The 26,076-nt window shown below is 42.5% G+C and overlaps 2 protein-coding genes across 4 annotated transcripts in view; both read left to right on the top strand.

Annotated features, from left to right (window-relative positions):
* SLC44A1 (solute carrier family 44 member 1) overlaps positions 1 to 7,206 on the top strand; it is a 196,056-nt gene extending 188,850 nt beyond the window's left edge. The window contains exon 16 of the mRNA XM_066367521.1: positions 6,067 to 7,206. Coding sequence (XP_066223618.1) covers positions 6,067 to 6,081 — 15 coding nt within the window. The 3' untranslated portion in view covers positions 6,082 to 7,206. The remainder of the gene's footprint in view (positions 1 to 6,066) is intronic.
* Positions 7,207 to 14,512: 7,306 nt separating this feature from the next.
* The window catches only part of FSD1L (fibronectin type III and SPRY domain containing 1 like), a 66,675-nt gene continuing 55,111 nt past the window's right edge, over positions 14,513 to 26,076 (top strand). For 2 of the 3 annotated variants that reach the window (XM_066367516.1, XM_066367514.1), the window contains exon 1: positions 14,514 to 14,736. In XM_066367516.1, coding sequence (XP_066223613.1) covers positions 14,722 to 14,736 — 15 coding nt within the window. In that variant the 5' untranslated portion in view covers positions 14,514 to 14,721. Of the gene's footprint in view, positions 14,737 to 26,076 lie in introns of all 3 variants that reach the window. The other variant, XM_066367513.1, reaches the window with a different exon arrangement.

The following is a 26,076-nucleotide window of genomic DNA, read 5'->3' as shown; positions in this document are numbered from 1 at the left end:
TGTGTCAAATACTTCTGTATAATTTATATTTTAATTTTATCTGTAAATGAATTAAATTTTTTATGATAGACAAACTGATCATTTATTTTGTTTTATTTAGTTACTTTTTTTAGATTTTATTTATTCATTTTTATTAGAGAGAGAGGGGAGAGAGAGAGAGAGAGGGAGAGAGAGAGAGAGAACAGGGGGAAGAGCAGGAAGCATCAACTCCCATATGTGCCTTGACCAGGCAAGCCCAGGGTTTTGAACCGGCGACCTCAGCATTCCAGGTCGACGCTTTATCCACTGCGCCACCACAGGTCAGGCCTGATCATTTATTTTGTATTATTTTCCCTCTTTTTTTTTTTTTGTTCAAAAGTCTTTACGTAAATGGCACACAGAAGAAGCGCCCTTCTATTTACTGAGAAGGAAAACTGTGGAATGATCCTTGATCCTTTTTCACTCACACCCACATTCATTCCATCAACAGTTTGGTCTCTTTTCAGGGGAAGGTTGCTTGTTCTTTGTTGTCAAAATGAAGAAACCATTGCCTAATTCAAGATCATAAAGATTTAGCCCTGTGTTTTCTTCTGAGGGGTTTGTAGTTTTATCTCAGACACTTAGGTCTTTGATCTATTTTTAGTTAATTTTGTACATGGTAGGAGGTAGGTGTTCGAACTTTGTCTTTTGCGTATGGAAATCCAGGTGTTCATTTACCCTTTGCGGAAAGATGATTCCTTCCCCATTAAACAGTCTTAGCACACTTGTCAAGGTCAAAATCAGTTGACTATGGGTGTCCAGTTATCTCTGGACTTGCAAGTCTATTCCATTGCTCTCTATGTCTTAGCTGAGCTTTTGATAAACACAGGTGTGAAATAAGTACATTTTGTTCTCTGACAAGTACCTGGAGTAAGATTGAACACTGACCCATTCTTTCTTCCCTGTCACCTGACATGGGTATGATATTGACATCCTGCTCTGAGACACGAGGATCATAAGAAGGAAGTGATCATTTTTATAGGTCAAAAACAGTTGACTGGTATCTCTGGTTTGTGATCTGTAGCCCTTCTGTTTTTCAACAATTAGTTACTAGGCCAACCATCTATTCAGGCCACACCCTGTTAAAGGTAATAAAACGTTATCATATGTGCTTGTCTTTCTGTTTCACTTTGTTGAAGCTGGGGAGAAGAATCTGCAAGATGGAGTAAAAGTGTATCCAAAATGACCAAAATGATTTCAGATTATTAATAAGCAATGTATAAAGAAGTGAGTAGAGACAATGATTTTCTGGGCCTGGAAGCTTCATGGACCAAAGCCTTGTTGCAACAGATGTGCTCTACCAGAACAAACAAAGATGGACCTCACTCTTCCTCTCTACCGGTCCCAGAGGCCCTCTAGTAGCACACTAGAGCTTGTGTCTGGTGATGTTTAATCTTGACGACAGCTGGAACAAGAATCATAATCCCGAGCCTTAAAATAAAGATAGTTTTCTGCTCAGCACAGGTTCTATCACAAGGCATTACTGCAAACTCAGAAAAATGTCTCAGACTTTTAAATGAAATTCTTCCTTTTCAAGTTACTTAAAATTGAGCCTTCCATTTGATATTATCAAAATAAAGAACTTCTGTTCGTCAAAAGACACCATTAAATGAGAGAAACGGCAAGCCACAGGCGGGGCAAATGGTATTTACAAAACACATTTGATAAAGGACTTATCCAGAATTTATAAAGAACTTCTGCAATCAATAAGAAAGACCAACAATCCAAATGGGTATAGTATTTGAGTAGGCACTTCACAAAAGGGGCTGGTCAAATGCCCAGTGAGCATACAAAATGATGTTTAACACGTTCAGTTAGCAGGAATGAAAACCATAGTAAAATACCACTACTTACCTATTTCCCCATGTATAAGACGCACCCTTGTCTGTCAATTGTGGGGTCTAAAAATTGGGTGCATCTTACACAGTGGTTGTAGATTTTTTTTACTTGCATTTCCCACTTTTTCACACTTGTTTTTGCACTCATTGTAGAAGACAGTGATTCGTCATCACAAGCTAATGGATAAAAGTTTTGACAGTGATGAGGAGTTGTATGAATTTTATGATGAATAAAACTTGGGTTCAATAACTTTATGTAATACTTTTTTTTTTCAAAATTAGGGTCCCAAAACTAAGGTGCATCTTACACATGGGAGCATCTTGTACATGGGAATATACAGTACTCATCAGAATGGCTAAGATCCAAGGTGTTGGCTAGGTTGTGAAGCAACTGGAACTCTCAAGCACTTGTAGGGGAAATAAATCAGTACAAGCACACTAGAAACCTTTAGGCTGTAGTGATAAAGCTAAAAGTAAATACATCCCAAGATGCAGCAAGTCTACTCCTGGGTATGTACTCAAAGAAATGGATGCATATGTGCACCAAAAGACATTCAATAATATTTGTGGAAGGATTGTTTGTAAGAGCCCCAAACTGGAAATTGCTCAAATGTCCACAACAGTTGAGTGAGTTAATAAATCATGGTATAGTCATATGATGGCATACTATACAGGACTGAAAAACAATGAACTACTTGAAATGGCATGCCCTGGCCAGGAGTTCAGTTGGTTAGAGTGTCATCCCCATACACCAACGTTGCACTGAGGTTCAAACCCCAGTCGGGGCACATACAAGAGTCAACCAATGAATGCATAAATAAGTGGAACAACAAATTGCTGTTTCTCTATCTCTCTCTCTCTTCCTTCCTCTCTCTCTTAAATCAATTTAAACAATTTTTTTAAATGACCTGCATAAATTTCACAGACATAATGTTGAGCAAAAAGCTGGATACAAATGAGTACCATGATTCCATTTAAATCAAGTTTAAAAACGGACAAAATTCATCTATGATAAAAGAGACCAGAATAGTGATTACTTTAGGGAGTGCTTTTTCTGGGAAGGGGGCATGAAGAAATCTTCTTGGGTGTTGGACATATTTTGTATGTCAATCTGGATGGTGTTACATGGATATGTGTAAAAATTCATTGACCATTTTTTAGCTAATGAAAATTTATTCATTAACCAATTTTTTTTTATTGTTCAGTGAGAAGAGGGTAGGCAGAGAGACAGGCTCTTGCATGTGCCCTCACTGGAATCCACCAAGCAAGCCCCCTAGGAGGGGGCACTCTGCCTATCTGGGGCATTGCTCTGTTGCTCAGCAACCAAGCCCTTCCCAGCGCCTGAGGCCAGAGGCTGTAGAGCCATCCCCAGTGCCCAGGGCCAACTCACTGGAATGGAGCCATGGCTTCAGGAGGAGTGGGGGAGAAGCAAGAAGGGGAAGGGTAGAGAAGTAGATGGGTGCCTCTCCTGTGTGCCCTGACCAGAAATTGAATCCAGGACATCCACACGTTGGGCCGACACTCTACCACTGAGCCTACTGGCCAGGGCCGCCAAAAATTTATTAGCTTAAGATTCATGCACTTTATTGTACTTAAGTATAATTTAAAATTTTAAATGTTTATTAAAAAATAAAGTTCTCCAGACACCACCATCTACTCTGAGAAGTCCCCAGTGGACAACTAAAGGGATATTCTCTGAAGACGGTGTTAAAAAGAAAACAAAATTCAACTGAGTACATTGGACATCTAATTGTCCATGAATCAGGCAGCATCCCATCCAGCTCTAAGGACTTGTATAAAATGAAAGGTTTTTATAGGCAAAAGGACCAGGCGAGGGGGTGATTAACAAAAGAAAAGAAAAGATTATCTTGGGCCTAGATGTCTTTTTTTTTTTTGGTAGGGGGATGGTTAAGAGAACAGGAAGGGTTTTTGTTATACAGATTGCTTCTTTCTATTTGAGGGGCAGAGAATGGAGACTATATACTTTATACGGCTTTTAAAATAATATTTTAAAATTTAGAAATAGGAGGAAAGCTAAATGTACTCTGGTCTCCTGGATGGAAGCCTGGAACAGAAAAGGACATTAGGGAAAATTAATGGAATCCGAATACAGTATGAAGTTTAGTGACTAATTATCTACTGGGTTCATTAGTTGTGACAACGTACTATAGTGATGAAAAAGGTTAAAAATAGGGGAAATTAGGTATGGGGTTGATGTGACCTCTCTATTATTTTTGCAACTTTTCTGTAAACCTAATACTATTCTAAAACTAAGAAGTTTTATTTAAATAAAAAAATTGGAGGAAAGAGCTTTTATCTCAACCTCAGACAAATCAGAACTTTGGCATAAGCCTAGCTAGCGTTCAGGCCACGTGACCATAACTAAGCATCAACCTCTATCATATGTCAATCTAATCATAGATTCTGTTATTATCAGTGGCAAGGAAATAAAAAAAAAACACATGAAAGTTGAAACTGCAAGCAAAGTATGTAAAATCACAAAACATGGAATGGATTAGACAGGAGATTTAGATAAACTATTGTGGAAAATAAAAAGACTTCATAATTTCTTGAGTGAGAAAATGATGTAGTGAAAACAACAATTTAGGAATCTATTCTATAAGCAGTTTGCAAAATGGATTGATGTTGGGGAGAAGTTGAGGCAGGGGGGTGTGGATCAGCAAAGAGGCAGTAACTGATATGGGAAACTAAAGTCTCAAGTCTAAATGAATCTTACAGCAAGGCTTTCCAGCAATGTTATTCTTAGTGTCGCTTCTATAACCTGTTTTAGGCACCTGGGAACAAGCAAAGCCTATTGTGGAGAGGAGTGTGTCAAGCAATCTTAGCACAACTCCATGAGGTGTTTGAATCATAGGACTACTTTAGGTCTCCTTTTTCCAAGTCCGAACTCTCCTGGTGTCTTGTCGGGACTGTATGTTGTCACCTATGCTTGAGCTGCAGCGGCCTCGTGCTTATTTGACAATCAAACTTGAAAAGTAAAGTTTCTTTTTTTTTTTTTTTAATGTTTAACCCATCCTAATGAGGTTTTTTTTTAAAAAAAAAAACCCTCTTATTTGGAAATGATTTTAACTTACAAAAAAAGTTGCAAGAATAAGAATACTACACAGAACATCAGAGACACTTGTTACACCTATTGTTAAACATTTCTCTCTCTCGTCCTTGTGAGGGGTGTGTGACGGTATGTGTGTATATATGACAAATATATGACTACATATGAACTCTGTACAACCTAGTATTTTTGAACTGTTTGAAAATACTTTGCATATAGCATGGTCCTTTAGTACTAATGACTTCACTGTGTATATCCTAAGAATTAGGACAACCTTTTATAAATCTTGGTACATCTACTCAGTCACTGTTTCTTGAATTGAACCGATCTATGGAAATATCCATTATTCTGGTCTGACCTGTTCCACTGCTAAAAATCCAAAGTTTCATTTGAATTGCAGGTTTGGGTCTTTGAGAGTACTTGATTCATTATGTTTTGTTTAACTCAGTTGTTCAGCTATTCTAAAAACTTGTCTTTGTCAAAGAATAATACTCATATCAATACAGTGGTACCTTGAAATACGAATTTAATTTGTTCTGTAACTGAGCTCGAACGTCAGTCAATTCATATATCAAACTGCTGATACTGGACCCATGCACCAACGCGCCAACTAGCGTCAGCTTCCTGAATCACAACTGGTATCTCGGAATTTCGCTCGGCTCTCAAACAAAAATACAGACCGAGTCTCAGCTCGTATCTTAAATTATTGTATGTTGGTCTGTTCGTATCCCAAGGTACCACTGTAATGGCAAACAGTAATCTAGCATTCATACTATGTCAGGCACTCTTCTAAGCACTTTATTAATGCATTTAATCCTCACAACAACCTTAATGGGACACACCATGATTACCCCCGTTTTATACATGAAGAGATGTGGGCACAGAAGTTAAATAACTGGTCCACAAATAAATAGCTGGTAAGGCAGGTGAAATCGGGATTTGAACCTAGGCTCTCAGATATCTTTCTCCTCTGTTAATGGGTGTGTGTGTGTGTGTGTGTGTGTCTATTTAGCCTTCTTACATTTCACAGTGTCTTCTCTAAAGATGATCCCACGCTATTTTTTGTCAGCAAGTGCTTCTCAATGTGCTGTGCTCCCCTTGGAGAGAAGCATTCATTTCCTTGATGTGTTTATTTTTCAGCTGAAGAAAAGGTGACTGGTCCCATGAGCCCGGAAGAATGAACTCGGAAGAGGCTGTTTATACAAGGTTCTCCCACTCACCAGCTGTTGAGAGTCTGTGGACAAGGGCAGGATCTTATTACTTCGGTGGAAGCCATAGAAGCCTGAGACCATGTTCCCAAACCACAAACAGCCAAGTGGATTTGGTACAGGGGGGCTGCCTAATAAATAATTAACCAGAAGCATTCGATGCAGATCTGTCGTGCAGCAGCCGTCTTTCAAGTCAGGGGTGCCTTCATATCTAGCCGTGGGTATGTTAAAGGGGCCCCAGTGCTTCTCACTCCAGGGCCAGCACTGGCCTGAAGGCTGGATACACAGTGCAGTTCTCTTCATTCAGTTGGTGTCTGTCCTGTGTGAATGCTATTTATAGAGCCAATGTGGGTTAATAACTATTTACTGAGTGCCTCCTCCATGTCAATTATTAGGCCGAGTGCTTTACAAATATCTGATCCTTATACACACTCTGTACAAAGTTGCACCTGTTGTCCCCATTTTGCAACCCAAGCAAGTGGAGGTTCAGAGAGATAGTGTGCGATGTCTAATATCACACAGTTGGCAGAGTCAGGGCTCAGATCTAGGTCCAAACTCAAAGGTCCTCCACTTTTGCATGCTGCTTTGCCTATCATTGTTCCGGAGATAATTAGCCCAGCACACTAGCACTTGCCTTCCTCTCATAAATGGAGGTGGGGATGGCGGTATATGGGAGGAGTCTGAGAGGGAGGACCAAGGCGACTCGTAGAGGCATCGAAGAATCACAGAATTATTTTCTAAGTAAAATAACACAACGCTCTTTTAGATCAGAGGATGATTTACTATGACCTTTGAGTCAAATCCAGCCCGATACCTATTTCTGTAAATAAAGTTTTATGGGAATCCAGCCACACCCAGTTCTTGATGGATTGTCGTCTACAGCTGCTTTTTCTCTTTGAAGGCCGAGTTGCATAACTGTGACAGAACATGTGGCCTGCACAGCCTAAAATATTGACTCTCTGGGCCTTCACGGAAGAAGCTTGCTTAGGAAGGAAGCCAACAGTTTTCATTAAGGTCAATTTATTATTTTTCCCATTTGATTGAAAACCTTCGTCAAGATTTAGAATGCTAATATAATCACTGTATCCTAATGGTGGTGGTGGTGGTGGAGGAGGACGGTGGCTGGGGGTCCGGGCTGCAGGGAATCTAACCAGAGAAGGTTAAGGGACAGGACGCAGAAGGGAGAGGTCTGGGCCTCTAGGTCCGCAGCCAATGCCTCACCCCAGGCTTACCCCACTCATTCTTCCCCTTCCTCCTGCCAAATCAAGCTTCCTAAAATAACTCTTTGCTCATCAACTTGTTAGTGGCTTCCCACTTACCACATCCTCCTTTCCAAAACCCAGCCTGGAATTTGGAAACCATAACAATCTGACCCCTACTAATCTCTCTCTCCACCTCCACTTTCTCCTTTTCTTTTCTTTTTTTAATTATAAGAAAGTCATGCCAAATTTGAGTTTATATTTCAAAACCAATGTACTTGTCTTTGATTACTTTGTATGTAAGCAGAAAAGTGAACATGTAAAACACGTAGTATTTGTAGACGGTGTCTTTGACAATAGCAGGAAACCAGGCCAAGCTTTCATATATGACGCCATGTCACCTAAGGTAACAGTTATATGCAAAAGAAAGATTTATGAATGTATTGCTTACTTTTCTACCATAGAGATTACCCAATTGTATTTAGAAAAAAAATGATTTGGTTTATTTTAAAATTGTAATACCATAAGCTATCTTCCACATTGCTATGTATGTTTCATAAAGATGATTTTTCATGCTGCAGAGGGTTCTATCTTTTCTATGTTCCAAAGTTTTCCTAATACTTCCCTGGTACGTGGGCATTGAAGGTTGCTAGTTCCATTCATTTCTTTTCCATTCCTGGGAGTTATTCTCCTTGTTTCCCACCTTTGCTCAGGGTGCCATCTTCCCTTCTTGTCTTCTTGTCTTAAGTCCTGCCCTTCCTGCCTACGTCCTGTCACCGCCGTCCCTCTAGGGAAAAGTTCAGGTTGACCTTCAGAATGAGGGATGGATTTCAAGACACATAACCCCCCAGGAAGTGCTGACAAAGGACCATCTGAGCCCAACAGCAGTCACCGCAGTGCGAAAGGGCTCTTAGACATCATTGTGTCCTGGTGCTGCACTCAAGGAGGTGATTTACTTTAGAAAATAATAGATAAAAATTATGTACTTTCTATCTGTTAGGCATTATTCCAAGCATTTTACATGCATTGTCATTTATCTTCATGACAACCCTTTCAAGTGGGTACTGTTAATACTTTCATTTTTACAACTAAGAAAACTGAGGTACAGACAGGTTCGAGTGACACAACTGGTAAGTGGTAGAATGGTATTTGAATCGAGACCATCGGGGTGCTTAGCCAATAGAATAGAAGCGCAGTCAGTTCACTATGGTCCTTTACCTCCCTGGTCTCCATCACCCAGTCTCAGGCTGCCCCACACCATTTTCAGAGTGTATGCAGAGGGGGAGGGGCCGCAAGCAATGTTCTTACGAGGAACAGTGAGCCTCTTCCTTCGTGTTGGAGAGGGGCTGGAAGCCCCTCACAAAGAGGAGGTCCATAGGCATTTGTCCTTGGTCATTCTCTGACCAAGAGGCATTTCCAGAGCCAAGGCAGGATGTGATCAAAACACCTGTGTCTTCCAGACCAGGCTCATCTCCATGTCTCCAGCGCCTAGCATGAAGCAGGCCGTCAAGCATGGAGAAAGTGTTCTGACATTGTAATATCACAAAGGGTCCAGGTTTTAGTTAATTACTCTTCTCATGCCCTCTCCCGGGAAGGAGTGGGGCCTCTTGCAAGGGATCATATGTGAGTGGGGCTGGGGAGAAGAGGTTCAGAGTGCATCTCAGAGGTGAGCACAATTGCAAAGCTGAGTCGGAAAGGGTAGGGATAGTTATTGGCCTCCAGTTTGCAGAATGATAGAAACTCAGGGTTCAAAAGGATGTTGAAGATTGCCATTGCAAGCTACCCTCCAGTGCCTAATTCCACTAGGACAGCTTTGCCAAGCAAATGCCCAGCCCCTGCTTGGATACTTCCACTGATGGGGACCTCACTACCAAACAAAGTCCAGTTCTGTATGGCTCTGTTACAAAATTGGACTTTTGTTGAGGGGAAATCTATCTTTCTGTAGCTTTCATGAATGGTGTCTAATTCTATCCGTGGGATGCTATAGAACAAGTCAGTTCTCTCTTCCACACAACAGCCCTGGAGAAATTTGGAGTAAATGATCATGTCCTTCCTGAGTTTTCCCCCTCCAGGCAAGATACTCATTGAGGCTTGAAGTGTTTCTACTCTTATATGGTTTCAAAAACCCTTTGTTAAGTTTGTGTACACTGACTGCTTTCTATGTTGCTTCAAGTTTTCAAAGCACAGAGCTAGACCACCCCACAGGGTGCCAGCTCACATCAGAGCAGAACAATTCTTTCCCTGGAACTGAAATGTCTATAACAAGTTCCTAGGATCAGAAATCAGTCCTCTGAGTTCCAAGGAGTTTCAAGGCTTTTCCGTGAGTGTGTTTTTAGTCAGAAGGGGACAAGAAAAAAAATTAGTTAGGTTTCTATGGTTGGGAAGAGAAAGCTGTATCTTTTTGAATGCTTTTTACATGCCAGATATTGTGCTACACATGTAATATAGATTATCTCATTTAATCCACTTAACATCCCTTGTATGAGGTACTGTTATGATGCCTATTTCACAACTGAAAAAACTGAGGCTTAGAGAAACTCAGGGTTTTCCCAGCCTAGGGGTATATGCTGACTCAGGCCAGACATTAACAGGGTGCAACAGGTAAAGATTTTGGGCTTCAACAAAGAGCAGCATCAGGGCAGTGATGGTAAAGCCAGGTACGACAGTGCAAAAGGGAGTTAAGGGTGAGAGTAGGACTTCTAAGAACCCGAAGATGGAGAGGGAGAAAGCCATGCAAGAACACACAGAAGGCCTGACCTGCAGTGGCGCAGTGGGTAAAAGCATCGACCTGGAACACTGAGGTCGCTGGTTCGAAATCCTGGGCTTTCCTGGTCAAGGCACATATGGGAGTTGAGGCTTTCTGCTCCTCCCTCCCTTCTCTCTCTGTCTCCTCTCTCTAAAATGAATAAATTAAAAAAAAAAAAAAGAACACACAGAAGCATGACCAGACGGTGGCACAGTGGATAGGGTGTTGGACTGGGATGTGGAGGACCCAGGTTCGAGACCCCAAGGTCACCAGCTTGAGCGTGTGCTGATCTGGTTTGAGCAAGGCTCACCAGCTTGGACCCAAGGTCGCTGGCTTGAGCAAGGGGTCACTCGCTCTGCTGTAGTCCCCTGGTCAAGGCACATATGAGAAAGCATTCAATGAACAACTAAAGTGCTGCAATGAAAAATTGATGCTTCTAATCTCTCTCCCTTCCTGTCTGTCCCTATCTATCCCTCTCTCTGTCAAAAAAATAAATAAATAAATAAAAAAGAACTCACAGAGGATAGGGGAGTAATAATAGTAACAGCTACCATTTGTTAAATGCACACTAAGTCAGACAGTTTGTGTACATATCCCCTTTAATCCTCACAACAACCCTTACTGGGAACCACTATTATGATTGCTATGTTACAGATGAGGAAACTGAGGCTTATCGAGGTTAAATGACTACACAGCTAATAAGCAGCAGGGTCAAGACTGAAGTTCAGACTGCTGACTCCAGGTCCATGGCTCTATACTGAGTCTCCAAGGGAAGACGTTGACAACATTTGAGAGAAGGTACTTTCTCAAGACATGGGGGAATCCCAGAATTTACAAGGGAGCTCGGGACTGCAGGCAATGTTTGGCAAGAGAGGACAGGGAACCTGGTTCTGCCTGAGCCGATTTTGCCAGACTCTCTACACCTACAGTGCCAACCCTGAGGCTACCCTAACTTATATCAGAATCAGAATCCTGAGAAGGAAAATAGCATGTTTTTATGCCTCGCAGTTCCTTTCTAAAAAAATTAAACAATGTGCTTTGTCTTCAATGGTCCTTAAACTGGAGGACTAGTCCTAACAGGATGATAGGACCCCACTCCCAGAGTCTCTGATTTAGTAGGTCTGGGGCTGAAGCCTGACAATTTGAACTTCTAACAAGTTGCCAGGTGCTACTGATGCAGCTGGTTCTAGGATTACATTTGAGAATGGCTTTAGTTAATTAGTAAAAATACTTGTGAAATTTTTCTAAGCTGACTTGGCTGTGAAAAGGTAAGTACAGAACAGGCAAAGGACTTGCCCATAAGCCAGAAGCAGTGCGAGTGGGTTGTGGGTGCAGACCTAGTGACCAGCTACATGAGCAAGAGTCTGCATGGGCTGGGGAACAGAAGTCCCAGCCAGAGGGCTAGCTATTCCTGGATGGAAACGAGGAGAAGCAGAAGGCCCGGGTGAGCTGGGCAGGGGAGCCAGACTGGCTACAGAGACAGAGATCTGGCAAGGGCAGAAGTCATACGGGGTAGAGGACTTGTTAAAAGCTGCAGGCTCCTGGCTGGGCAGTGGGGGGGGGGCGGACGCAAGCAGCCAGGAGCGAGCTCCTGGGATTGCGGCCTGTGACAGAATCTGGTGATCACATTTCAACTGTGACTCACTGTCTCCAAAGCCTCCCTCCGCCTCTTCCTGCCCATCAGTCATAAAGTGCCCAGGAGTTGCCTTCTGACAGGAGTGAAGCAAAGTTCTTGCGGAAGAGACTGAAGACAGCACTAAATGCTGTTTCTTACCCTTAGTGGTGGCCAGACAGCAGCAGACATGGCCAAAGCTGGGGGACTCACAGTCAGGCGGTTTGACCTCCGATGTTCTCCAACCCTAATCTGCATTTCTCCCTCATGGGAAACTGACTCAGCTGCAGTGTTTGCGCAGTGCGGACAGAGGTCTTGGTGGCGACAGCAGTCTTGGTGGCTGCAGCAGAGGGCTAGTCGCCCGGTGCCTGGCTGCTCTCACACTCCTGGAATTGGGACGGCTTGGACCAGAGGCTTCTTCCCCTCGGTACCAAGAGAGGGAGCAGCTCTCTGCAATAATGCATGCCATTATTCCTTGCAGTTATAGGAATAAAATTGTGTTCATGGGCCCTTCCTGGATCCTGGTCTTCAAGCTCTACCCACTAGCCGGAACCAAGGTCCTCTTTTCCCTTATGTGCCTTTTATCCCATGTCCTGTACATGTCTGTTCAGCTAAAAAAGGATTTATTGAGTACATACTAGATGTCAGGCCTGGAGCTGGGGATACAGGCCTGAGTAAAAACAATCTCGACCTTTAAGGAAATCACAGTATAGTTAGAGACCCATTTGTAGAGATAATTACAGCTCTGTAGGATGAATGCTGTTTCTTTTTTTTTTTTTTTTTGATGATGGATTGGTGATTTTATTTATTTATTTATTTTTTTTAAATAAATTTTTATTAATGGTAATGGGATGACATTAATAAATCAGGGTACATATATTCAAAGAAAACATGTCTAGGTTACCTTGTCATTAAATTATGCTGCATACCCCTCGCCCAAAGTCAGATTGTCCTTCGCCACCCTCTATCTAGTTCTCTGTGCCCCTCCCCCTCCCCCTAATTCTCCCCCTGTCCTCCCTCCCTCCACCCCTGGTAACCACCACACACTTGTCCATGTCTCTTAGTCTCATTTTTATGTTCCACCAATGTATGGAATCATGTATTTCTTGTTTTTTTCTGATTTACTTATTTCACTCCTTATAATGTTATCAAGATCCCACCATTTTGCTGTAAATGATCTGATGTCATCATTTCTTATGGCTGAGTAGTATTCCATAGTGTATATGTGCCACATCTTCTTTATCCAGTCTTCTATTGAAGGGCTTTTTGGTTGTTTCCATGTCTTGGCCACTGTGAACAGTGAATGCTGTTTCTTAAACATAAAGCTCAAGCCCTCTTAGGGCTTTTGTGTTTGCTTTTCCTTCAGTCTAGATCAGGGGTCCCCAAACTACGGCTCGTGGGCCGCATGCAGCCCCCTGAGGCCATTTATCCGGCCCCCACCGCACTTCCGGAAGGAGCACCTCTTTCATTGGTGGTCAGTGAGAGGAGCATAGTTCCCATTGAAATACTGGTCAGTTTGTTGATTTAAATTTACTTGTTCTTTATTTTAAATATTGTATTTGTTCCCATTTTGTTTTTTACTTTAAAATAAGATATATGCAGTGTGCATAGGGATTTGTTCATAGTTTTTTTTTATAGTCCAGCCCTCCAACGGTCTGAGGGACAGTGAACTGGCCCCCTGTGTAAAAAGTTTGGGGACCCCTGGTCTAGATGCTCTTTTCCAGATCTCTGCATGGTTCATTCTCTCACTTCACCCAGATCACTCCTGAGAGTGGCCTTCCTGACTTTTCCATGGAAAATGGAGCCCTCCCAATTCTGTGAGTCCATTTTACCCCATATCATTTTTTCTGTAGCACCTACAACCACCTTAAATTATTTAAATCGGGGCGAGGGAATAGATTTTAAGCTCTATAAGAAAGAGCAGGGCCTTGTCACTGCTGAAATCGCAGTTCACAGAACTGGTACCTAATCGGTACTCATCAATATATACATATATTTCCCTTTTGTTCATTCATCGTGATTGCCCACTTGAACTTTCTGAGCCTTCAGAGTCATGGAAATGGAGAATGAGGCCTATCTTCTTGGGGAAGAACATTTTCAAGCCTCCTTTCCCAAGCTTTCTACACTCTGCACTGTGCCCTCAGTCCCGACTGAGAAGCTTCTAGCTTTCCACCAATAACTATAATTTACCGAGCATTAACTGCGTAGTGAGCCCTTCACATATGAATGCTCTCTGCCAAGTCAACATTATTTCTCTTATTTTACCTAAGAAGAAAGAGGCTCAGGAACAGTGATCTGCTCAAAATCACAGATTGCAAGGTACCCAGGGAGGCTCTCTGGGAAAGGTCTACCCGCATTCCTCCAGGTCCCTGCAGGCCTCCCCCCTGCCTCCGCTACACCCCCATCACAGTTCTTTCCTTCTCATTGGACAACTGGGCCCGGGCTAGCCTGGCTGCTCCTCCAGCGCCAGGGTGGAGAGGTGCTTCAGAGACCCGCAGGATGCCGAGGGGGCCGATCTATGTCCAGGGCCATAGCTTTCCTTCCCGTATCCTCCCCACGGGCTGGCTGCTGGATGCCCCAATGGTCCATTGCAAGGCCTGCAGCGATCGCGCGCGCTGGAGGAGAGAGGATGGGGGAAGGAAGGAGAGGCTCTTTCAAAGCACCCCCGGGGCCGAGGGGCGAACTAGCCTGCCTCCTTGCTGCCGTTCCCGGCAAGCAGCTAGCATCTCCGAACCAGACCGGTGCGGCGGTAGCGCGCATGCGCGAAGCGCTCCCGGCACTCCCCCCCCCCCCCCCTTCGGCGGGCCGCCCTTTCACCCTGGCAACCGCGGCGACAACGGCGCGCGCGCATGGGCTGGGCGCGGACCGGGCTGGGCCGGGAGACACCGCTGCGGGCTGGGGCTGAGGCTGAGGCGGCGGCGGCCGGGGACAGCGGCGGCCCGTGTAGCGGTTCTGGCGTGTCGGACCTCCCTCCGCCCGCTCGCACGGACCCCCGACGCGGTTCCGGTCCGGCGGACTTAGCCCCTGGCCATGGACCCCCAGAAAGTAAGCGCGGTGGGCGCTGCCCGCCGAGGCCGGGCGGGGGTGGGCGGGGCGCCCGGGCCGGGGGCTCCGGGCGGTGGGCGCGCGGGGCCGGGCAGGGCCCGGGGGCGGCCGAGAGGCCGTCGGCCCTCCGTCCTCAGGGAGCGCAGCGGCGCCCGCCGGGCTGCGGGACCGCGCCCGGTGACCCGGGCTGGCCTCTGCCCTGCACTTGGTCCTGGGCCCCGGCTCCTTAAGGGAAACGGGGCGGCCCTGTTTCCTAATGCACTTCTGCAGCGCCGCAGGCCCCTCTGACTCCCGCAGCCCCCCGCGACCCGGTGAGGGTCTGGCCCACCTAGGCACGCGGGACGCCGGGGCGCACGGGTCCACCTGCTGACGTCGGCGCTGATGCTCCCTCCTGGGCCCTGCCCGTCCCAGGACTCTTGGCACAATCCCTGCCCCTGTAGATGGGCCGCAGCCCCCTGTACCGTCCGTCCCCTCGGCAGGGCTTAGTGTTCAGGGTTGGTTGCATTGAGCGGAAAAAACTTCAGGAGTTGTCAGGGCAGCGGTCGCACCTTCTTTGACCGGTTCGGTGCTGCTGGTCACAGATACCTGAGTGGTGATGGTGGCATGTTTTATACTTTCCGAACAAGTGAAGGAAGGACACTAGAGACCTAGCCGGTTCAAGTTAAGAAAAATTTTTAAAAAGAACATAGCCAATGTTTTGAGTACCATTAGAAGTGAGTTATTGATGTTCAGGCATAATCCCTATATAAAAACCAGCCTCCCTGTTCTCTTTGTTAGATGATAGTAATTGAAATATAGTACAGTAAGGAAACAGTGTTATTAATAATGTAGCAGGGAAAAACAAGGGCATATCCAAGAGGCCATGCTTTTCTATTATTAGATAGAAAGCCCTGGAAAGACTGATTAGAAGAATGTTTTCTATAATTTTACCAGGATTCGCCTCCTTGGGGAGCACTAGGGGCATGAGAGAGTAGTGTGGTGATGTGTTAAGTGTTGACTGTCACAGTCTTTTAACAGATGTGCACAGGATCTCATTGTATCTTGAAACACAGTTGGGTATACTCAGTTGTTATTTCTATGACTACTAGACATTAAAAAAACTACATTTTGTGTGTTTTGAATATGTACATGTTTAAAACATCTCTGACTAAATTTGTAAAACATCACAGCTTGTTTAACTTTTGAGGTGAAAGTCATGATGTCTGAATGGACATTACTAGCTCAGGGCAGGTGGAAGGGCAAAGACTTGGAGTCCAGAGACTTGGGTTCCATGCTGTTGCTATCGACTGACAATGTGATATGGAGCAAATCACTTAGCTGTGATTAATCCACTTCCTCATCTATGCAGTGGAAGGAAGAATATTTGTAGGGTTATTGTAAAAATATTATTCATTATGAAAACATATACAGTGTTTTTAAGGTTTATAAAAGTAAGTACTAACTAAGTCTATGTGCTATAAAATAGAATTTAAAAAAGTATTTTAATATGGATCATCTTATTTTGCCAGGGCATGCATTATTCCTCACTTTGATGAGGACTTCTGCCATAGGGTATGATGCCATAGATTTGAACTTATTTCGTTTCCTTCCAAGTGATGTGTACAAGAACCAATACGTACCATGTTCGTTTTCCTCAGAAGAAGCAAAGAATTAAATACTCTTTCTTACTGGTACTAATGTAGCCTGTGATAACTTTGAGATTCAACCTATTCATATCAGAAAATGTGTTGAATTTCATTGATGGTATCACATAATATTTTTAATTTAGAAAATCCTTTATTTTGTTTTATAGCTTAAAATAAGTATCTGGTGTTAATACTTATCACCATGAATTGTTATCCTGAATTACTGCAGAATCAATTATATACTGGGTGTGGCAAAAGTAGGTTTACAGTTGTTTGTATGAAAAAATAATACAATAATTAATAAATAATAGAATAAACTCTGTTTAGCATATTCATAACTGTAAACCTACTTTTGTCCCACCCTTCAACTAATAATGAACTAAATTGGATATTTACTTTTGTTTAAATAAGACAGTAAGTAGTACACCCCAGCATGAATTTTCTTTCCTATTGTAGAATATTAACAATAGAAATAGTAGCTGGGGGCCCTGGCCGGTTGGCTCAGCGGTAGAGCATTGGCCTGGCGTGCGGGGGACCTGGGTTCGATTCCCAGCCAGGGCACATGGGAGAAGCGCCCATTTGCTTCTCCACACCCCCCCCCCTCCTTCCTCTCTGTCTCTCTCTTCCCCTCCCGCAGCCAGGGCTCCATTGGAGCGGAGATGGCCTGGGCGCTGGGGATGGCTCCTTGGCCTCTGCCCCAGGCGCTGGAGTGGCTCTGGTCACGGCAGAGCAACGCTCCGGAGGGGCAGAGCATCGCCCCCTGGTGGGCAGAGCGTCGCCCCTGGTGGGCGTGCCGGGTGGATCCCATGCGGGAGTCTGTCTGACTGTCTCTCCCCGTTTCCAGCTTCAGAAAAATACAAAAAAAAAGAAAAAAAAAAGAAATAGTAGCTGGGATTATTCCTTAGTCAGTGTAGGAAATGGTTAGGTACTTCAAGTAGCAAAGGATGAGGATAGCTTGAATATATGCCTTTTGTAAGGCAGTGGGATTTGGGCTTTAAATTATTAAGAGATGGCTTGGGAGCCAGGTCTCCTGTCCTACTACTTATGAGCTGAGTGAGCGTAATTTGCTGTGTGTCTCTGTTTACTCATCTATAAAATAGAGATAATGATAGAAAGGGTTACTCTTTAATAGATTGTGTTAATTTTTAAAAATCATTTGCTGCCTAACACAGGTGTGTACTCTCTGTTAGCTATTGTTACTAATTTTATAATCCCTACTTTAAAATAACTTTCTCCTTTTGTTGGTAATTTATATAACTGGTTTTCTAATCCAGTCTAGCTATTTCTTTTTTTTTACTTTTGTCCTTAAGTTTTAAAGTATATTTTCTGTTTTATATCTGTAATAAATGATTTCACATGGTGGTGCCAAAGAAGAGTTGTTAAGTCCTAATTGAAATAGGATTGGAAGTTCTGACTCATGCAAATCTGACAATAGAGGTTGACTGGACAGTCTTACAGGAGCTTGATGGTGGCTTGTCAGCAAGCGGATTAGCTTGACCAGCTGCTTTTTTGTCTGTGAAAATAACTTGGACTTTAGTGTTGTGTTAGCAACAGACGCTCTGTTTGAGTAGAGGAAGAAAACATAATTGCCTTGGGTATGTAAGGCATACTGTCGGATACAGAAAACCACAGTATTATCTTCTAGAAATAAACAGAGGGATTTTGTTTATATCGAGTTTCTGGGACACTTTTGTGAACAGGATGTGTTATGGATAGGTGGCTTTGTTTGATACTCAAACCTTTTGGTTATGTCCTTAAGTGGTTTTAAGATAAAAATCCCAAAGGTTTCTTTACCTAATGGAATGTGTATATTCAAAGAAACCTTTGAAACAAATAAGACATTTGCAATTTTTAAGACTGTTGGCACTTAGAATTTGATAGTTTAAGTTAAATTCTTGTACAGGAGATCATTCCCATTCCTGGGGATTGCTGTGTCTAGGAAAAGGTACATACTGTAGGGATGATAAAGATGAGCGGAAGCCAGAAGGGATCCCAGAGGAAGGATGTCATCAAGAGCATACATTGTCAATTGTTGGCTTTCCCCCACTTTTTCCTGTGTATTCTTTACTTTCTATTACTGAGAAAGGGTTAGTGACTGTACAGTGAGGCTTGACTGTGTAAGACTGGACAAGCCCAGAGTGGGGACATTGAACTGAGAAGGGCGGGGTTTAAAGCATGGCAGTCTGCAGCCAGTAGCATATTGAAACTTGGCTTCCTTATCCCTGCTACCTCCTCCACTCTGGTAGTGGCTGCCTTTTGCCTTCATATTGTGTTCTAGCGATTCAAAGACCTATCCAGATAACCTCTCAGCGGTCTGCTGTTTCACAATTATTCCTTCTTCTTAAATTTTTTTTCCTGAAAAAAGGAAATAAAAATAAAAATTGAATATTGTACTGTATCTAGGATTGTGTTAGACTGCTTTAAACTCTCACAGCAGCTATTATTCCTATTGCACAGATATGGAAAATGCAACTCAGGCTAAGTGACTTGTTCAGAGTCACACAGCTAGCAAATGGTAGTCTGGAATCAGAGCAGGTTTACCTTCACAAGCTTTTCTCATTATCACCCTTGCCTGAATCCTTTGCCTTTAAATGGTGGTCTGATTGAAGTAATTAAAACTTAAGATGTTAACAGAAATAAACTCCTATAATTAATTTTTTAAAAGAAGCTAGTTAAAGCTAGTGTGAAAATAGTTGATAGAAGGCATAGAACATAATTTATACTGCTCACAAAAATTAGGGGATGTTTCAAAATAAATAAAAAAAGAAGCATTTGATTTCTTTTTTATTAAACAAGAACATCAGAAAGCAAATAACAAGTAAAGAAACTTGGTCAATTATGCAAATGAGGTACAAAACCAACTTTTATTTCATTGGTGAAAATGCTCTATACAAAAGGCTGAAGTACTAGAGTATCTGCCATTTGAATCTCTTAATTTTTTTGAGCAGTGTACATAAAAACCAGGGATGTGGTTTTTCTTGCTGTCCCAAATGAAGTAATTGTTTCTCTGAGGTATATAGAGTGGGATAAACGTAGGTTTATAGTTGTTTGTATGGAAAATAATACAGTACTTAATAAAATAAAAGAATGAACTCTGTTTCTATACTCACAGATGTAAACCCACTTTTGCCCAAACCTTGCTATCTTTCCTCTTGTCAGCTCTTTTTCTTTTTTTTATTTATTTTAATTTTTAAATTTTATTATTATTATTATTTTTTGTATTTTTCTGAAGCTGGAAATGGGGAGAGATAGTCAGACAGACTCCCGCATGCGCCCGACTGGGATCCACCCCGCACGCCCATCAGGGGGCGACGCTCTGCCCACCAGGGGGCGATGCTCTGCCCACCAGGGGCGTCGCTATGTTGCGACCAGAGCCACTCTAGCGCCTGGGGCAGAGGCCACAGAGCCATCCCCAGTGCCCGGGCCATCTTTGCTCCAATGGAGCCTTGGCTGCGGGAGGGGAAGAGAGAGAGAGGAAGGAGAGGGGGAGGGGTGGAGAAGCAAATGGGCGCTTCTCCTGTGTGCTTTGGCCGGGAATCGAACCCGGGACTTCTGCATGCCAGGCCGACGCTCTACCACTGAGCCAACCGGCCAGGGCCCAGCTCTTTTTCTTTTTTGAGGGAGGGTCTGACTTTCTAGAGTAGAGCTGTGAACAGGATGTTGTAAGTGGGGTTTATACACCCCAGCCAAGCACAACTGCAAACATTCCTGTGGGATGGATTGAAGTAATATAGGGTGATATACAAGGCATGGGGTACCCTCTTCAGAGGACCATACTGACATACTCATGATCACTTTATTTAAATACAGATATCTTCATTTCTTATTGAACTTGGCAGTTTAAGAATTTAGAAAAATAATAAAGCAGGCCTTATTTAAAAAATAATTTAACACATTGCTTCTTTGCAATGCCTAGCTATTGTAAGTGGAATTATTTGTGCAGCAGACACATTGAATGTTTTCCTGAGTGTCCAGTCCACGATGGACAATGTTATGAAGTTGATGGGTTTTGTCTTCAGCTTCCTTTTTATACCTTCAGTTGGCACTTTTTCCCAGGCACAAGGTTCTGATAGCATCTGGTTTCAGTTATTGATACTTGTTGATTGATAGCTAACTATATTTTCAACAAATTTATAATAAAGTGTTAGCACAGCCAACCTGTGTACTTTTGTTACACTATAAATAATACAATATAAGTATTGTAATTGTAATACAAAATAATATAAGTAATACAAGTTTATCGTAGGAAAATAGAAAATACAGATAAATGAAAATAAGAGTCACCCAGAATCCTGCCACCCAGATATAACCTCTTTTAACATTTGTATGTATTATATTCTAGTCTAATTTTTTATGCATCTAGAAACTTAAAAACTATGGTATTGTGCTTCGTATACTGCTTTATAATTTGTCTTTTAATATACTATGAATCTTTTACTATGTTAATATCATTCTGCAACACTTTTAATGGTTCAAAAGTTATTTATTTTTTTGTGACAGAGACAGAGAGAGGTTCAGATAGGGACAGACAGACAAGAAGAGAGAGAGATGAGAAGCATCAATTCTTCATTGTGGCACCTTAGTTGCTCATTGATTGCTTTCTCATATGTACCTTGACCAGGGGGCTTCAGCAAAACAAGTGACCCCTTGCTCAACCCAGTAACTTTGAGCTCAAGCCAGCGACCTTGGGCTTCAAGCTAGCGACCTTTGGACTCAAGCCAGCAACTATGGGGTCATATCTATGATCCTACATGCAAGCCAGCGACCCCGTGCTTAAGCCAGCATCCTTGGGGTTTCGAACCTGGGTCCTATGCGTCCCAGTCCAGTGCTTTATATACTGCACCACCACCTGGTCAAACCAAAAGGATTCTTTTGTATGGATATATTACTTGATTTTTTTTTTCCCCAAAGCTGGAAACGGGGAGACAGTCAGACAGACTCCCACATGCTCCCGACCGGGATCCACCTGGCATGCCCAACAGGGGGCGATGCTTTGCCCATCTTGGGGCGTCGCTTTGCCGCAACCAGGGCCATTCTAGCGCCTGAGGCAGAGGCCACAGAGCCATCCTCAGCGCCTGGGCAAACTTTGCTCCAATGGAGCCTTGGCTGAGAGAGGGGAAGAGAGAGACAGAGAGGAAGGAGAGGGGGAGGGGTGAAGAAGCAGATGGGCGCTTCTCCTGTGTGCCCTGGCCGGGAATTGAACCCGGGACTCCTGCACACCAGGCCAATGCTCTACCACTGAGCCAACCGGCCAGGGCTATTACTTGATTTTTAATCAGTACCCTTTTGTTGTGTATATATGTTGGTCTCATCTTTTTTGTGTTATAAATCATTTTAAGATGAACATCCTTGTAGCCAAGTCTCTGCTTAAACTCTTATTTCCTTAATAGTTAGTAGAACTAGAATTATTGAGTTAATGTATATATACTTTAAAAAAATCTTTTGGTGTGTATTGCTAAGTTGCCCTTCAGAAGGGTTTATACTGCGTTACCTGAGAGTACCCCCATCTCCATTCCTGCTCCACCTCCCTTACTTAGATGGTGGGACCTCTGGTTTTCTTGGTTGAGTATGAGCTTTCTAAACTTAACTGGCTGTAGCAGCCAGTTCATAGGTCACTGAATGTGGATAAAGCTTCAGTCTCTGACATACTGTATTTTCTTAAATTCAAGATAAGACAGTGTCTCCTGTTCTGCCCTGGTAACTTACAAGTGGGCTCAATGGAAATCGAGTGTTCCTACCAGGTCTCTTACTAGATTTTTTTTCCTGTGGATCACCTCAGTTGCTTCTGTTACAGGTAATATTCCAAACTGTTTCACTGTTAGAAAGGGTATGACTTTCTATTAGTTAGCTATTTATGATGATCAGATTCCTGAATTTCTCAACAATATGTAATTCTTCTTTTTCAGCTCCTTGCATCACTTTTGAGCACAATACTCTTGTTTGTGTTGCCATAGGCATGGTCAGCTGGTAAGATTCTGGTTGCTCAACTTACCAGCTGGAGGTAGAGCTTTCTGATTTCAACTCGTTACCCAATTTAAAGGAGAGTTCTGTGGTGTAGGAGCTGCGATTTTCAGTCAGTGTGCTGCAAGAATTTTTAAAACATGCAAAACCTGACTTTTTTTTTTAGATTGAAAAGCCAATCATGTCCGCTTTATTGATCTTATCACACTAACTGTAAATAATTTATTAGGGATGGAGGGGTGAAATAAAAAGAAAGTCACTGTCATCCACTCAGGGTACAAATAAAGATATCCTACAATTATTGTGGTTATATTTTATCTTCTTTATCACAAAAACTGAACAAGAGGCACAAACCATAAAGCCTAATATACCAAATTAAAAGTTTAAATTCTGCTAAGACCAACTTAAGATACCATAAGATGATAAAAATACTGATGACAATGGCAAAAGATTAATATTTTTTTTTATTTTTGGGGTGACACTGGTTTACATAATTACACAGGTTTCAGGTGCCCAGTTCTGTAACACATCTCTACACTGTATTGTGTGTTCACAAAACCTGACAATTTAGTGTCGGGGCACTGACCTTCTTTTCCTTAGATTGTCAAATAAAAGAATGACAATAGCCAGTGTAAATGAATCAATAGTATACCTATTATTTTTTCAGATTGGGAAAAAGATATTTTTTTTGGTATGCTGCAGAATTTTAGTAGTTAGTTTATGTGTACCATGAGATGAAAAAGGTTGAACATATCTGTAGATCACTCTCTAGAGTGATGCAGGTGGCATCATTTCTTGTGGCATTAGGATATCTAGTAATACTATATGTTGGTTTCATTTATTCCTTTTTCTGGTTGCAGGAGCAGTATAATTTTTTGTTCAGTACCCATCAGTGTAAGCAGTCTAGGGTAGTGTCAACGTATAGGCTTTGAGACAACTTCCTGTATTTGAGTTATGACTGCCACTTGATAACCATGTGATCTAAGAATGTTTCTTCAGTTGTTTTAACCTTCCCTTTTTTCAACCATAAAAATCAATCATAAATTTCAAAAATCTATTGTGAAGATTAAAAAGACATTCCTTTTTAATAGTTTAGCACAGTGCCTGGCACATAGAAAGTGCATAATACTAACTGAAACAGCTGTATTAATAGTTTGACCTTGTTAAGTTGTAGATTGATTAGTAATTAGTGATATTTGCTGTGGTGTTAGATTTGTGTGTCTCAACTGTCTGAAATACTAATGTAGAATTTGAATCAGAAATCTCCTGGTGACTGTGGTGTGTGACCAAATGATTGTGTCTGAGATTGCCTCCACACACTTCTCTGGAGACATGTCCTATATTTTACTATGATGCAGCATATCTTCAGACCTACATTACCTAGAACTTTTAGTTATGGCCACCTCACATGTTGCAAAATAGTAGATGCTGGTCAGAAACCATATATCAAACTGTTTCTTTCTTTTCTTTTCTTTTTTTTACAGGGACAGAGAGAGAGAGTCAGAGAGAGGGATAGATAAGGACAGACAGATAGGAATGGAGAGAGATGAGAAGCATCAATTATCATTTTTTCGTTGCGACACCTTAGTTGTTCATTGATTGCTTTTTCATATGTGCCTTGACCGTGGGCCTTCAGCAGACTGAGTAACCCCTTGCTGGGGCCAGCGACCTTGGATCCAAGCTGGTGAGCTTTTTGCTCAAGCCAGATGAGCCTGCACTCAAGCTGGCAACCTCGGGGTCTCGAACCTGGGTCCTTCTGCATCCCAATCTGACGTTCTATCACTGCGTCACCGTCTGGTCAGGCTCAAACTGTTTCTTAATTATGACCACTTGGTTATTGATGCCTTTGGATTCAGAGTAGCATGTAAACCTGGGTTTAATGGTTTTCTGCCACTGACTCCAGGAACAGGAAATTTCTGCATCATAACTGCAGAGGCTTATTGCACTGAATAGTTTTGCAGTTAAATTGACCAAATTGGCAGGTTTTTGTTGGATGCAGCAGAATTATGACTGACATTTGTATTGGTCATCTTCACATGTATTAAGTTAAAACCACTAGAACCACGCGATTTCCAATGGTGAAAGTCATCATGTTATCAGACTTACAAGATGATATATGCCCGTAGTAAGAATAGGTGTTCTGTTGCCCTTGTATCTGGCAGGATGGTATGTGTTACAACCTATTGATTGGCTCCAGTTTTTTTCCAGTCTTCAAGTAAAATCTTAGTCTTTTGGTGCCTTTGGATAATGTTCTGACCACCTTTTTGTGAATCTCTGCTCTGTGCTCTCATGAAGTACAGTAGAATAGTTAAGAGCACAGACACAGACAGAATGGCCTAATTTGAGTCCTGGCTCTGCCTTGTATTAGCTCTGAGATCCTGGACAAGCTACTTAACCTCCCTATATCTTCAGCTTCCGAACTGGAAAATCGGGATAATAGTAGTATCCTACCTCAATGGATTCTTGAGAGGATGAAATGAATTCAGGTATCCCCTGGTTTTTGAAGGTTTGCTTTGAGCCACTGCACTTTTACATAAGACTTGTTTTGTTAATATGTGTTTTCACTAATCAAAAGAAATCTGAAGATTTTTGCTTTTGCAAAAAAAGGCTAAAAGCACAACAAATAGTGTTGAGCATTTGCTTTGCAGCCAGCTGTTGCAGAGGCAGCATGCGCTCCGAGCAGCAAGGGTGGCCCTGCCAAGCTCCCTTCCCGCCGCCGTGTACTCGGCCCTGCCAAGCTCCCTTCCCGCCATGTACTCGGCCCTGCCAAGCTCCCTTCCCGCCGTGTACTCGGCCCTGCCAAGCTCCCTTCCCGCCGTGTACTCGGCCCTGCCAAGCTCCCTTCCCGCCGTGCACTCGGCGTCAAGCCTCCAGCGGCTTTGAACTGTGTCTAAGCATCTCCGCTTTATCTCCATTTATTTTGTGCATTCCTGCTTTTAGTATATGTTGGTATTATTTTAAGTTTTATTTATAATTTGGTATGATTTGGTAAATTATTTTTTGGGTCTGGGAATCCTCAAAAATTTTTTTAAAATAAATTGATGGTAATTGCTTTTTAAAAACTGATAGTAATTCCCCCTTTATACCATTTTGGCTTATGGAAGGTTTCATAGGAACACTATTTTTGAGTAGTGGGAGAAACCTGTGTATGTAAAGAACTTAAGATAGTGCTTGACACTTAAGAGTATAACTAAAAGTGTTAGTTACTATTTTACTCAGTTTATTGACTGATTTCATGATTTATAGTGACTATAATCTTTAGCTACGCTCCTTTAAAGAGGGTGCCTCATGCCTTGTACATCACAGATGAACTGGGACCCGTTCCATGGGAATTACTGGTTGTGCTTGGCTGGGGTGCATGAAATCCTTTTCATGTTAGCATAGCAGTTATCTTAGCCTAATTCCATACATAATTGAGAGGCTTAATCCTGATAAAATAATTTTTGTTCTTGTTGGTTTGTTTGTTTCTTTGAGGTCCTGGTGAGTGTGGTGTGTGACCAAAGGATTGCCTATGCACACTTCTCTGGAGACACATATCCTATATATTTTACTGTGATCTAGCAGAATTGGTATTTGTCAAAGCGTATCTTCAGATTTATATCACCTAGAACTTTTAGTTATGGCCACCTGACATCTTGCAAAATATAATTATATTATCTAGATAAGCTTTAGATACTTTGTATTTCCTTTATCCATCTGTGTTTATCACTTTGTCCATTAGAGTTTGGAAGGTAATGGGAGACTTGAGATCTGA

The sequence above is a fragment of the Saccopteryx leptura genome, chromosome 2 (assembly GCF_036850995.1).
Source record: "Saccopteryx leptura isolate mSacLep1 chromosome 2, mSacLep1_pri_phased_curated, whole genome shotgun sequence".
In the NCBI taxonomy this organism is placed as follows: Eukaryota; Metazoa; Chordata; class Mammalia; order Chiroptera; family Emballonuridae; genus Saccopteryx; species Saccopteryx leptura.
This window is presented reverse-complemented; position numbering and strand designations above follow the sequence as displayed.